Here is a 13515-nt window from a genome sequence, read left to right on the forward strand (position 1 = left end):
CCCCCCCATCTCACAATCATCTTTAACAGAAAAGCAGAAAGTTATTTTCGCTGCGTTTTTCGGACACCGGAGCTCCCGCCAGTGAAAAACCTGATCTGTGGTGGGAAGGGCCAGGGGTGCCCAACGCTGCACCCCGGTTTCGGGGGACAAACCCCGATGCTGACCCCGGATGGCTTGTTCGACATTTCCTGAGTGATTTTGCTGGGAGCTGCGTCGTGTCCAGCCAGCACCGGCACAGATCTGCCTGACGCTGTTTGGGGCAGAAAGGGCATAAAAAGCAAGTAGTAAAATCTCCGGTCCTGCCTGAGTCTCTCTGAGTCCTGGGGGCAAAGGCACAAGGTCTGAGGAAAGCACAACTTCATTTTTTTATTTATTTTTTTTTTTCCCCCTTCCATGCTCTGGGCCCTGCTTTGAACCCTGTTTTTAAAAAAAATATTTGGAAAATGAGAATACAAGCGAGACGCTGTAAGGGATTTCCCAAAGTGCCAACTCGCTCCCGGAGAGCTACCAGCATCTCCGGCATCACCGAAAACCTGCCCGAACCCCGGCATCGCAGGCCCCTTCCCCGAAAGGATAAACATGCTGAGCTCTGTGAGGCGACGCAGGACGGAAAACGCCAGCTCAGCCGTTCAAACGCTGTAGATCAGACAGCAGCAAAGGCGTGGGGGCTTTTTTTATGTTAAAAAAAACCCAAAACAACACAACCAAAAAAACCTATTTTTGAGAAGTGCAACAACCCCACCACACAATTAATCACTACGAGGGCTGTAGATGCAGAGCACCAACCTGCAACATGCTTTGGAGAGTCGTTCTTGCAATAAAATGCTCAACCTGGGATCCTGCAAAGAGTTTCTGACACCGACAGGAGAGGAAAAGGCTTTTCCCCGACATTTTAACTCAAAACCGACGCTTCAGTGGGGACAGGAGTCTGAGCAAGCGGCTCTCAAGGAGCAAAACCTCTTCCCTTTCCTGGGATTTGAGCCAGACCAGCTCAGAGCCACCCGGGGATCTAACCCTGTGGGGTCACAGTTTTGCTCCTGCTTTCCAGTGGCCGAATTTTGTATCTGTCAGTTGGATACCGGAGAGAACACGAGGTTACGGGACAATATACTGTTTATATGTACAAAATTACAAACGAACAACAAAAAGAATACCCAAACATGTCAAAAAGCACCAGTAACACATACATATGTATCTCAACCCGCTTCGCCTGCCTACCCAACCCCTTCAAGAACAGGGCTTGCAGTGAGCTGGGAGCAACACCCGACTCTCCCAAGCACCCGATTCGCTTTTATAACGAAGGTTAAGTCTTGGCGCAGGGTCCTTAAAAGCACCCCGGGGCTCAAGCCGCGTGCAGGGATTGCTCTCAGCTCAATGGCTGCGGGTTACGGCCTATGATTATCAAAGAAGCAGCAAAAAAAAAAAAAATAAAATAAAAAAAATAAAATCCAAACAGCTGCCTGCCCCTATGAGGGGAGAAAGCCAACAGGGCAATCCAGCTTCCCGGCCACACGCATCCCAGCCCGACACCAAGCGCAACTCCCTGCCAATGATGCTGGTGTAGGTGGGACGGCCCTGACAGGGACAGGAAACCAGCAGCAATTCGGGTTGGGTAAATATATATATATATTTTAAAAGGACAGAAGTCAGAAAACTGACTCCCAGCAGGCTCGATGGGATTCAAAAGCAAATATTGAAGTGTTTTGCTGAATTGGGGCCATACGGTGACGCTCAGTGAAAGCCTTTCCCAGTCCTCCCAGCTGCCTTTACTGGTGGAATCACGAAATAAAAAATAAAAAAATAAAATCAAATTGCTCAGCCTAGCTTTGGGCCACAATGTAGATTTTTCATGAAGCTAAGCAGACTTACAAAGCCTAAGGTGAGGTTTTACCTTAAAAATTCTCATAGTTTTCCTGATTAAAAAGTGTTTTGGGTGTTGTTCCCCCCTCCCCCGCCCTCCAAAATGCCTCCAAAAACGACATGCTGGAACAGACCGGAGAGGCACGCGCAGGCTCAAGCTACCAGTGTGACACAACACAAGCAAAGACCACATCCACATGGGGGAGAGAAACCTCCAACTCCTGCCCCGAGAACCGCTCCTGCCTTGCTTGCAGCAACCCAACAGCATTTCTTTTTTAAAGCTATAACTGTCACCGATCCCCTCCCTTAAAGGCTACAAGGGATCCGCGCTTTCTAGGTAGTCAAAGGACGCGGGAAGCTGCCTCAACGCCTCGCCCCAGCCACGCCGTGACGGTTCAGGAGGTTTTAGGGCTGATCTGGGAAATGCAGGAAGTTCTTTGGTCCCCAGATCACCTACAATCTCCCCCAAACCCCCAGGAACCAGTTTCATTCCCTCCCAGCCCCAGCTTTTACCGTACAAAGGGAAATATTCTTCAGGGTTTTTTTTTTTTTTAAAAAAAAAAAAAAATTTGGAAAAAGGTTTTTTTTTTTAAAAAAAAAAAAACAAAACACAAACCCAGCAGATGTACAATATACAGAAGGAGGAATTTACACGCAGCTCTGGAGGTGTCTTCTGGGGTCAGAGGAGGTACCTCCAAGGTCCCTGGTTGCAGCAGTGAGGGACTCCGATGCTCCCTTGGGCAGGAGCAGGGGAGGGATGCGGCACCATGGTGCTGCGCTCAGTCCAGGAAACGCTGGCAGGCTTTTTTCCACCGGCAGGCTGTGCACCACTGGTCCCGGTGCTCAATGCCGTACACCTTACGGCACTTCTTGGCTTCACCGCGGACTTTCCTGCAAGAGGGGGAAAAGAAGAAATAACATTCATCTACTCGTTGCAGAACTTTGGTTATATGTCTAAGGGTAAGGTCCTGTAATCACAGCTGAGCTTTGTTCTGCTGCACCCCTTTTTCTGACGGGCTCCATCTCTGCTCCCCTCCGGCCAGCGGGACCCTCACCTGGTGCCGATGGACATCCTGGGCGGTGAGGCGACAATTAGGTGGGACTTGAGCATCGGCGTTGGTGGCTGAGGATCACTGAAGCTGAGCGACCGGCTCCGCACCTGCAGGGAATCGGGTGTCAAAGGGGATGTGGGATGACACAGTCCCCCTCCTGTGTGGGACCTGGGTGCTGTGACAGAGCAGCAGGAGACACACGTGCCCCCAAACCACAAATCTGGGCATTTAGAAGTGAGGAGTGAGAAGGAGATGGGTACCCGCATCTCCCAGCCCAACCCTGCACCCCAAAAGGAGGAAGGGGAAACGCAAGGAAGGACTCACCGGTGACAGGGACGGGAGAGTCGAGGTGGCAGTGGCCCAGCTGATGCTGGTGAAGATGTGGGGGGACACTGGAATTTGGATTGAGGGTAATGCCTGTGGAGTAAAAGAGGGCTCAGCACTAGACCTCCTGTTCCCACATGCCACCCCCACATGGCATTCACCTCCCTGTGAAGACCAGCCTGGAGAACCCGCAAAATGGGAGCACCGTGGGTGGGATGGAAAACCCTGTGCAACCTCTCCCCCAGCACCTGATCCTGCTAACACAGGGCATGGCACATATGCTGTGTCACCCTTCACCAGGGCACAGCAGCTTCCTCGCTCCTGCAACCGCTTTTGGTTGCAACACCAAACCACATGCACCATCCCGGTCTACATGTATAGATTTTTACACCTATTACCATAGGCTTTCTGCTTTTCGATGATGTTCCATCCATCCCCTGGGATGGGAATGGATACACACGCAGCTCGTGGATATACATACCCTGTCTCTGCACTAGCTTGCAGCTCTACAACAGTGCTTGGCTCTCAAGCAGCTCCTGGGAGAAGGGCCACTGGCCCAGGGTGCCCACAGGGCCACCGCTCCGGGTCCCCAAGTTTCCTGTGCCTCAAAAGCCTGTGCCCAGGCGAGCCTGCAGCAGAGATGTGCAGGATCCGGCACGGCTGCATTCCAGCCCCGCATTATCTGCCGGCAGAAGGGTGTGTTGCATACCAGCACCGAGTAATTGCAGGGGAGCGGAGGCCGGCAGCTCTCCCCCAGCCTGGGAACCGGGAACAGCCATGGCAGAAGCCCACGAGCCCCCTAACCAGGCGTTAACGAAGTCGGTTGCTCAGGCACTGAAGGTGCAGATGGTGCCCCATGCCACGGTGCTGGTAATGAAACGTCCCTGCCTCAGTGGGGACTTGCACAGCGAGCTGGACAACAACCTGCCCTTCGGCAAGATTTCCGGAGGTGACCCGTCCCCAGGAGATGCCACCAGCTCACCTGGTAGGCGTGATCAGCCTGGATGTGCCAAAAGGAGCTGGGGGCAGACTGGCTCAGGGCGCTGCTGGCCAGGGCAGGCTCCAGCACCGGCTGCTCTACCAGCAGCGCCTCCGGCTTCGCCAGGGCTTGCTGGATGATAATGGGGGCGGAGGCGGACGTGGGGCTGGCAGCAGCAGCCGCCTCTGGCGCCGGCTCTTCCTTCACCTGCACTTCAGTGTAGTAGAAATCCTCCTCCCGCTTCCGCTGGTCAGAGTCTGCGCCATCCCTGCCAGGGAGAAAAGGAGGATAGCGGTGAAAAGGCAGCCCCGTTTCCACCACTGGGAAGGTGAGCGGCTCCTGACTTCTTTGGGGTAGAGTGCTCTTGCCATCCTGGGCAGAGCAGCTCCACTTCCAGGCTCTAAAGCATCACGTCGGCTGTGATCAGCAACAGCCAACTGCCTCTGAAGCAGCACTTTGCGCTTCCAAGGAAGATCAATACCTCTTCCAGGGCCTTTAAAAACGCTGGCACATTGACCAGGCACCACTGAAAATCCCCTGCTCATTTCTAATCGACTTCATTTAGCTCAGCTGCGACTGAAGGCCTGCAGTTCACCCAGCAGGAAACAGCCTCTGAAGTCTTTTTTATTATTTTCCCAGTGCATTTATCTGGCACTGGATGGCAGTCCAGCACTGCCCACTGCATTGTGGCCCTTCTGTCCTTGCCTTTCCCAGAGCATTCACGTTCGCAAGGGAGGAGAAAAATACATACCACAAAACACGGACAAAAGCACGAGAAAACTGAGGTTTTCTGTGCAAAAGCCACAGGAGGAAAGCACAGCAAAGCTGATATCCCCACACCCTCACCACTTTGTATTTTGAGGGGAATTCACAGGAGATCAGGACACCAAAGCAAAGCAAACTGCCAAAGAGGCAGCTGCCACTGGACTGGCATGCGGGTGCCCGTGCCAGCCCCGACGGCTGAGCTGGAGCTGGCTGTCGCAGGCACAGCTTTCAGGCTGCCAGCCCTTGCGAAACCCAGTTGGGCTGGTGCTTTTCTGCCTCTGCCCAGGAGCACAGGGCTCGCATGTAAGCTGAACTCCCCCCGGTGCAAAATGCACACCCGAGCTGGGCAGAACCAAAGTCCAAATGGGGCTCCGGTCCCTCCCAGAAAGCCCTGCACTCCCTGAAGGTGGGGACACATACAACAGAGGTTTCAGTGACACAGACTGCTTGGCTGAGAACTACCAAGCTGAGTGCCCAGAGGCCAGTATCTTTGATACTGGGGATATTCACTGCAGGGTTTATGAATTACACAGTGGTGTGGCATGTGGCTTTGGTGGTCAGGCAGGGATTAGGGAGGTGGAATTTTTGCCTTACCCAAGGTGCTGGGTCCTGACATGCCGCTTGATCCCGACGATGGAGCGCAGGACCTTGCCGCAGCTCGGCCACAGGCACTTGTACATCACCTTCACTGAGTTCTGGCAGAGAAACAGCCCTTGTCACCCACTGCCCAGCAGCAGCGACCCCTCCATGGGAGGCCAGCTCAGCTCAAGCCACCCCACCATTGCTGTGACATTCCCCCACGACAGCAGTACCTTTCTCTTACGTGGAGCGGGTTCATCGAGGAGAAAGGGGTCAGAGTCAGTCTCGAAGCCGTCGTCCACCTGGGGGGAGCTCAGGGCCTCACTGGAGTACTTGGGGCTGCCTGCGGGGTGGGGGGGCGAAGGGGTGGAGATGTCGCTGCCCCCACTCCAGTGACCGCTGGTGGTGCTGCTGCCACTGTCCGAGACGTCTCCGCTCTCCTTCCATGGATCGCACGCCACCCGTGAGGCTGCAGGGAGGGGACACAAGCTGCCACCCTCAGCTCAGGGCCAACCGAACCCCCCAGGGCAGAGACCAGCCTTGAGGCTGGATAACCCACTACAGCAGTTTGCCTCTATTTGTTTATTTAAAAAAAAACAACCTTGGCAAGGTGAAGCCTTTGCACCTTTGTTTAGTGCCAGCTCCCAATTATTGGTCGTTTATCCCTTTTTTCCCCTCCCCATCCTCCTTGGCATCACTGCAATCCTACGGGCACAGCCGGCACACGGCGAGCAGCCAGCACCAGGGCACGCACATTTCCCACGGCTCTGGGCAGCTATTTTTATCCCTCTGGCTGCATTTGACTCCTCGGGAATGAAATTGCCTCTAAAAAAAGGAGCGACCGGGCGGTGCTCCCCAGCCTGGGACTCCTGTGCGGGGCTCCCCGGCCCCCCAGGATGGCTGCAGAGAACAGGGTTACCCCCATGGTGCTGCCAGGGGCGTCTCAGCTTGCACGGCCCCAACCTGCACCTGTGGGCTCCACCATGACCCTGGTGCCGCTCCCCAGCCACCTCCAGCCCAGCATGGTCCCTGTACTTGCAGCTATTCAGCACCCAGCAAAGCACCTCCGCCACAAGCAAAAGCACTGGCACAGAGATTCAAAGGGCACAGCACATTTCTCGTTTGTTTCAGATGATTTTTTAACAAATAGGTATGTATATTTTAAATACACACTCACAGGGGATGCCGCTCTCGCCGGCAGGAGGGCTCTGCACCACAGGGCTGCAGGAGAGGCTCGTCAGCACCATGGCTGCCACCATCTCGTCCATCTCCACAGCGGCATCAGCTTTCCTGCACCACAAGGGAAGAGATGTGAAATGTGTGGAGGAAAAAGCAGAGAAACAGCCCAGGTACAACCAGGGGAATCACTGGGCACCCAAAGGGCAGCACAAACTGTAGCAGCAGTGCAGGTTCCCCTGCACCGCCTCCCTCCATAAACTTTGAGTCATTTTTAAGTCATTGGGAAGGATGTTTTCTCCCCATTTGGAAGAAAAAAAAAAAAAAATAAAACCCTCCTAATCCTAAATTTAACCATCCTCTGGATAACCCCGTGCTGGGAAGGTGGATATATCCCCAGCATCATTGCTTTCACTGTTGGTGTAAAACCAAGCACAAGTGCTGCTGGAGCTGCTGAGAACCCCTCTCCCGCCCCAGAGAGATACCACCAGCCAAAAGCACAAACCTCTTGGGTACATCGATATTGCTGGATACAGATCTCTGCAGCGCCTCGGCAGAGCCAGGACTGCCAGCCACAGGCAGAGCAGGGGGCTGGAGCGCGGCCGGCCGGACGGCCCGCACCCTCCAGCATGCCTGCAAGCCCTGCTCTGGCAGCAGCACCTTCACCTTGTCGCTTAGTGGATTGTGCTGCTCCACGAGGCCAGCACACTCCTGCCCGTTGTAGGTGACAAGGACCTGAAAACAGCACAAAGGACAGTTTGTCAGTGCCACTCAACACTCGGCTGCTCCCGGGGGATGTCCTGCTGCAACACAAGCAAGCCTTCACCCACCGCAGGATTCCCCCCCACCTCCAGCAGAGGGGGTCACAGAGGGCTTTAGGACAAAGACAGAGCCTGTCTTGGAGGGCCTGGACTTCAGACTGCTGTCACAGCAAACCAAAGGGGTGGCCAGGGTTCATCCCACCACCAAGAGACCTGCCCTTTCTGGGCACAAGCTCCCCGACTCCAGCAATCCCAAGCTGAGGGATTTTCTGAGCTGTTATCAGCCGCCTCTCTGAGTGTCATGACTTTTGGTGGACTTTTCTCCAATTAATTTGTCTGTTTTGGCTTTATTCTTATGCCATCCTGCTGCAAGGACTTCCACAATTATTACACACCCTGGCAAAGTATGTAGACAAAAGGATTAAAAGATGGAGGGGGATGGGGGAATGGAGGTTTCCTGGGTGAAGTGATCATGAATTCGCCCCTTGGCTCCTCCACACCTGCTCCTCCTTTGGGCAGAAGATGTGCAAACCTCATCTCCTCCTTCAGAGTCCCAAACTCCTGATGGGCAGTTTTCCACCACTACTGCCCATCAGCCTATTTCTGTTAATGGAAATGTATCTGTGTCAAAAGACGCTACATGTGTCTCCAGCTATTTATAGGAACAGGAACATCTCTTTATGGAAGTGCCACAGGTGTCACACCAAGAAGCCGATACAGGATGGACACATGCACGCATACCCTGTCCAGGGAGAAGCCTGTGAGACCACCTCAGGTGAGACCTCGGTCAGAAACACTGTGGTGGAAAAAGCCACCCACAGCAGGACAAGGGTTAAGGGGCTCGGTGCAAGGATCAGGACACAGAAGACCCTGGCCACACTTTCTGGAACCAAGGAACAAGGCTTCTCCGTGAACCCATGCGCCATCGCTGAGACTGCGCCTGGCAAGAGGAGCCAACATCTCCTTGGGTTTCGCACAGCTACTGGCACAGGTCCCAGCTGTCACTGGGAGGTAAAGGTACCCCATCACTATTTTAATGCTATTTCCAGCAGCAAAACAAGCAAGCAAAATTATCCACGGTGGAGCACACAGGAAAAAGCAACTCTTACTGTCCTATGGTTAATAAACATGGGGCAGGAGGAGCCAGAAAACTGAACAGTGGCCTTATTTACACTCCATTTCACAAACTCTGCCCAGAAAAAGCTTTACAGTTCTGCAGGTAGCAGCCAAGAAACAGGCTCTACGTCAGCAGCTCACGGCTCCCCTCAGACAGTGCTGCTTGGCCAGGCACTAATGGGAACCGTTCCGGCGGGCTCGAGAACAAGCACTGTTCCCTGTCCCAGGCAGCATCCCGGCCAAGGCACGGCCCTCCTCAGGATCAGGAGCCCAGGGCACAAGAAATGGTGGGTTCCAGCAGGACTAGAGGTCCTTTGTGGATGAGCGATCACACCTCACTCTTCCCTAAGAGTTTCCTTACCACATATTTATGTCCACACCATCAACCCTCAACCCTGCAGCAAAAAAGTGTTGCAGACTGAGCTCCGAGGCCTGAGCCATGAGGTTCATCACTACCATGGCTAAGCTGGGGGGCTCCTTGTCACTTGCCTTCAGACCTTAATGTGGGTTATGGAGATATAGGACAAGATCATGGAGGAGAAGTCCAGAAGGAGTCACTAAATGTATAGAAACCATCTCCCTTAGTCTCAGACAGCTGGAGAACACTGGAGGGAAGTGTCAGGTCGTCTTATCCTCTTCTCTGGAGACCCACTTTTGGCTAGGACTGGAGATATCTCCCGGAGGAGATGGACCTCCCCTTGAGCTGGCATCATCGAAACCCATCAAGCGTGGCCAAGGCCAAGTGCACTAATGTCAACACCTGTTAATGACTCTCCGTAATTACAGATCCCCGCTGCACCTTACATATAGGAAAGCCCCGAAAGTTTTCTTCCCCACCAGAGCACATCCCATCAGGCAAGGACCCCAAGAGTCTCCTTACGTACTTGTTGCCCAGCACAGAGCTGCTGGTGGCTGGGGAACCTGGGCGCCTGGCAGCTCTCCTCCACTGATGGCACACAGGATCCATCTTCTTGCAGCGCTGTGTGGGCAGATGCGCGGCCGAGGTCAGTCTGCAAGCTGGGGATCTGGGTGGCCACCAGCACCCCCTCAGCCAAGGCGCCAGGGGCAGACACACGGGTGCCTAGCAGGGAACGCTTCCCCAGGCGCCTGGACAGCACGCTCGCCATTTCGGACACGCTGCAGAAGAGAAAGACACAGGGATGTTACGTTCAGTGCGGGAATGCGACATTCAACCAGTGTCTTCTCCCCACCACCACCCTGGGAGCTGAGAAACCAGCTCTCTGCCGCTCCAGCATCCCCATATACTTGCTCAGGGGCTCAGCCCCCAGGTGCTGAGACATCTCAGGGACATGAGGACAGAGGCATGCCTGAGGTCCCCCTGCCCTGCAGCTCTTAACCGTCATTTCCAAACCCCTCTAGAAATAAAAATGGATGAGTCAGCCCAAAGGAAAATCCGCAGACGCCGTCAGGATAGCCCTTGGAGCCCACATCCCCCCCTCAAGCTGCCCCCGGTGCACACTCCCGGTGCCACTGCGGCTATTCATGCCTGTCACACGGAAACCCGCCGTCAGTGCTCTTCAACCTTGACCTCTAGACTTGGGTCTGTGCCCAGCACAGTCCTGCAACTCCCCTGCCTGCACCCCGGCAGGGGAGGAAAGCTCTCCAGCAGCAAAAGCCAGTGCTCCTTCTCAGCCTGCACCCCAATGCTCCTCTTTTCAGGAGCTCTCATGCTTTTGGGAGAGGTTTCTCCAAGCTCACAGCTCATACCCAGCACTCCCAGGGTCTGTGTTGCAACAAAACAGGAGCATCCTCCTGCTCTGCTTTGTTAGAAAAGGAAGAATTTGGAGCATTTTTATCTTAAACTGTTTCTCTGTAACTATCTTTAACCTATTTTTGCCCCCAAAATAGCTTCCTTTTCCTCTGACATAGGTTTTCCTCATGTTGGTGTGGCTCTGCTGGCAAGCCTACCCAGAGAGCAGCTTGCCTGGCTCGTTTGTTTGGGTTTGTAGATTTTACTGCTGTTTTAAAAGAAACAAGCGTTTACAGGTTTCCTTAAAAGCAAGGGACACCCAAGCAAAGGGACAGACAATGCACCCAGTCCCGAGAAATCTAACAGCTCCAGCAGCATTCACTGTCCTCGTCCATCCTATCCTCCTCCCAAAGTCTCCTCCACTGCAACACCCTCTCCAAGGAGCGCAGGAAGTGACGATGCACACTGTGGCAAGGCCAAAAGGTGACAGTGCCTGAGGTTCAGGAGGAGGGAAAGGAAGCAAGAGGCTCGGTGCAGCCGTGTGTTTTGGGATGCACCAAAAAAGCCACATGCTTTCACACCACCAATAAACCTGTCACCTTTGCCACCCTGCCTGAACTTGTCAGTGAGCATCACCCAGCCAGCCGAGGGCTGCAGGTGTTCGTTGGGTGTCTGGGTTGGAGCGTAACCTGGGCCACAGAGAGTCCAAGTCTAAGGAGCTGCTGCTTGTGCACGAGGGAGGATTAACCTCAAGCCGCCAGGCGCTTGTGCTCAGACCCTCCCCTCTTCGTGCGGTTCCCTGTCATGACACGGCAGCATTTTAACGGCTGATCACGTATATTTCTTTTTGACATCTGATTCACACACCACCATCTTGCATACTATCTCGGATGAGAAAAGTTTCCCGAGGAAGGGAAGGGGATCTCACCGCTCGTCTCATCCTCTGACCATCCCAGGAAAAGTTACTCCAAACCACATCCCGCTTCAAAGGACGTCCAAGATTTACAAGCGGTTTTATGAATAACCGAATGCACTCAGCTCACTTTGTCCTCCCCCGAAATCCAGCCGTCCTCGAGTAGAAAATTAACAGCTATTTAGGAGCCATAAAGAATGGAGCAGGCAGAGCAGGACAGGGTGCAAAACGGACAGAGGCGTGCCAGGGAGAGCACCTTGCGCCAGGGCTGCCCGTCCCACAGCACATGGGGACTTCACTGCTGTTACCGCCTTCCCTCCGGAGCAGGATCAAAGAGGCCGCGGCAGCTGGCCAAGCAGACCTGCTCTCCCAGCTTCCCTCTCATCTTGCCCTGCCTGAGGAACACGCCGGACTTTGCAACGTACAGGCATCGCCAGGGGATACTCCAGAGCCCGCTCAGTCTGATAATGTCTTTTTTCCACAGCACGACATGTTTTCTGATGAACACAAGTGACCTGGCCAAGCAGCTCTGCTCCCAAGTCTCCTATGTACCCATATGGGTCCTTCTCATCCAAAGGAAGACCAAAAGGGCTGGGGGGCAGACACGGTGGTTTGCCTCAAATCCCAGAGCGAAGTTGCGGCAAAGCCCCTCCACCTCGCTGCAGGAATTAACCACCAAACCACGTTTCCTCCCTCATCACCTTAAACCTTTGCTCTCTGACATCCGAGGCACCGCCAAAGAACACATGCCCTTCCAAGGGCTCAGGGAACTGATGCAGCGACATCGGCGCCACCAGCACAGACACGGTGGTTTGCCTCAAATCCCAGAGCGAAGTTGCGGCAAAGCCCCTCCACCTCGCTGCAGGAATTAACCACCAAACCACGTTTCCTCCCTCATCACCTTAAACCTTTGCTCTCTGACATCCGAGGCACCGGGGTTTGGGAACTGCCCTTCCAAGGGCTCAGGGAACTGATGCAGCGACATCGGTGCCACCAGCACATAGAAAACAGCGCCAAATCTCCGTTGCCTCCCCAAAGGTCGGCACACGCCAGTTTCAAGGCAGCGCTTGGCTGGCGGCCAGGTGTGGGGAGGGCAGCGCCGAAGGTGGGAGGCTGCTTCTCATTTCCTTCGGGGTTTCATTTTGCCTTCCCTTTCCTTCCCCCTCCAGCCCAGGGAGGGGAGCGGGAAGGAGGAGAGGCGTGCTTGCAGCCCGGGGAAGGAAAACCCTCCCAAAAGGCGGTTTTCAGAGCCACATCTGCTTCCAGCAGACCTTCAAATGCCGGATCCCTTTTCGGCGCTCAGCCCATAGCCGAGGGTGACATGCCAACGCCGAAAAATCCTTCCCCCCACTGTGCCCCAAAACACAAAGCAAGAAGAGGAGTAGGAGCTGGGAGGGCGTCAGCGGTGCAGGCGGAGCTGGGAGGCCACGGTGCCGCCGCGAGCCCTCCCAGCTGTTAGGAATCACGCGCCGCAGGGGTCAGAGCCGGCACAGATCCCAAATTATTTCTTGCTTCAATGCCGGGCGTGTATTTTGGATGGCGTTTTCCCAGCTCTCGCCGGGGAAAAACGTCAGCCCTTGTGCCTACCGGCATTGCCGCTGCTGCCGGCAGAGCGAAGCCCGGGTGGAGGTTTGGGAAAGCAGGCGCCTCGTTTGGCAAATCAGAAACGCTTCATTTAGCAAGTGGGGAAGGTTGGGGGGCTGTGACAAAGCAGGGAGGGTGCCCCCATGCTCACCCCAGCTGCTGTTTGTCCAGAGTTTGCCAGGAGAAAGGCAGCTCTTGCGCCCATGATGTGCAAACCAGGACCACCAGCACAAATCCCCTCCCCAGAGAATGTGCAATTACAGCACACCCCACTTTTTACCATTTTTTTTAAGGAATAAATGCTGGTACGTTCCCTCAAATCCAGCCTAACTCCTGCCACAGGACCACCATGCCACAGATCAGCAACCCAGACCGCAAAGTCCACCCTATAAGAGACCCTAAATGCTGCAGTAACTGATAATAAACCCCAGTTTTTCATCTTCTCTCCCAGCCCACAGTTTCCAAAAAGCCTCTTCTCATCCCAAAACATCCCAAAGCCCCTTACAAACTGCACTCCGGCTCCGCGCCCATCAACACACATGACTGGGAAACAAGATATCCACACGGAGCGGTTTGCAAAGTTTGGGCCTTCATAAAAAAAAAAAAAAGGCAACAAGGATCTACTGACCCAGAGACGGAGCCAAACCCACCCATGATCTAACCCCCACAGACAATAATACAATATAGGCGCCTTC

The 13515-nt window shown here is 54.3% G+C and overlaps 1 protein-coding gene across 1 annotated transcript; it reads right to left on the bottom strand.

The window, feature by feature from the left end:
• Positions 1-2639: 2639 nt before the first annotated feature.
• ZNF395 (zinc finger protein 395) lies at positions 2640-9739 on the bottom strand. Its single transcript, XM_009895445.1, has 10 exons — positions 9497-9739; positions 7344-7470; positions 7241-7289; positions 6737-6849; positions 5793-6028; positions 5575-5675; positions 4219-4483; positions 3237-3329; positions 2916-3019; positions 2640-2751 (listed from the first exon to the last, which is right to left on the bottom strand). The coding sequence occupies exons 1-10, from the start codon at positions 9737-9739 to the stop codon at positions 2640-2642; spliced, it is 1443 nt and encodes a 480-aa protein (XP_009893747.1).
• Positions 9740-13515: the final 3776 nt, after the last annotated feature.

This window comes from Charadrius vociferus, unplaced genomic scaffold, assembly GCF_000708025.1.
Source record: "Charadrius vociferus isolate BGI_N301 unplaced genomic scaffold, ASM70802v2 scaffold41, whole genome shotgun sequence".
Taxonomy (NCBI): Eukaryota; Metazoa; Chordata; class Aves; order Charadriiformes; family Charadriidae; genus Charadrius; species Charadrius vociferus.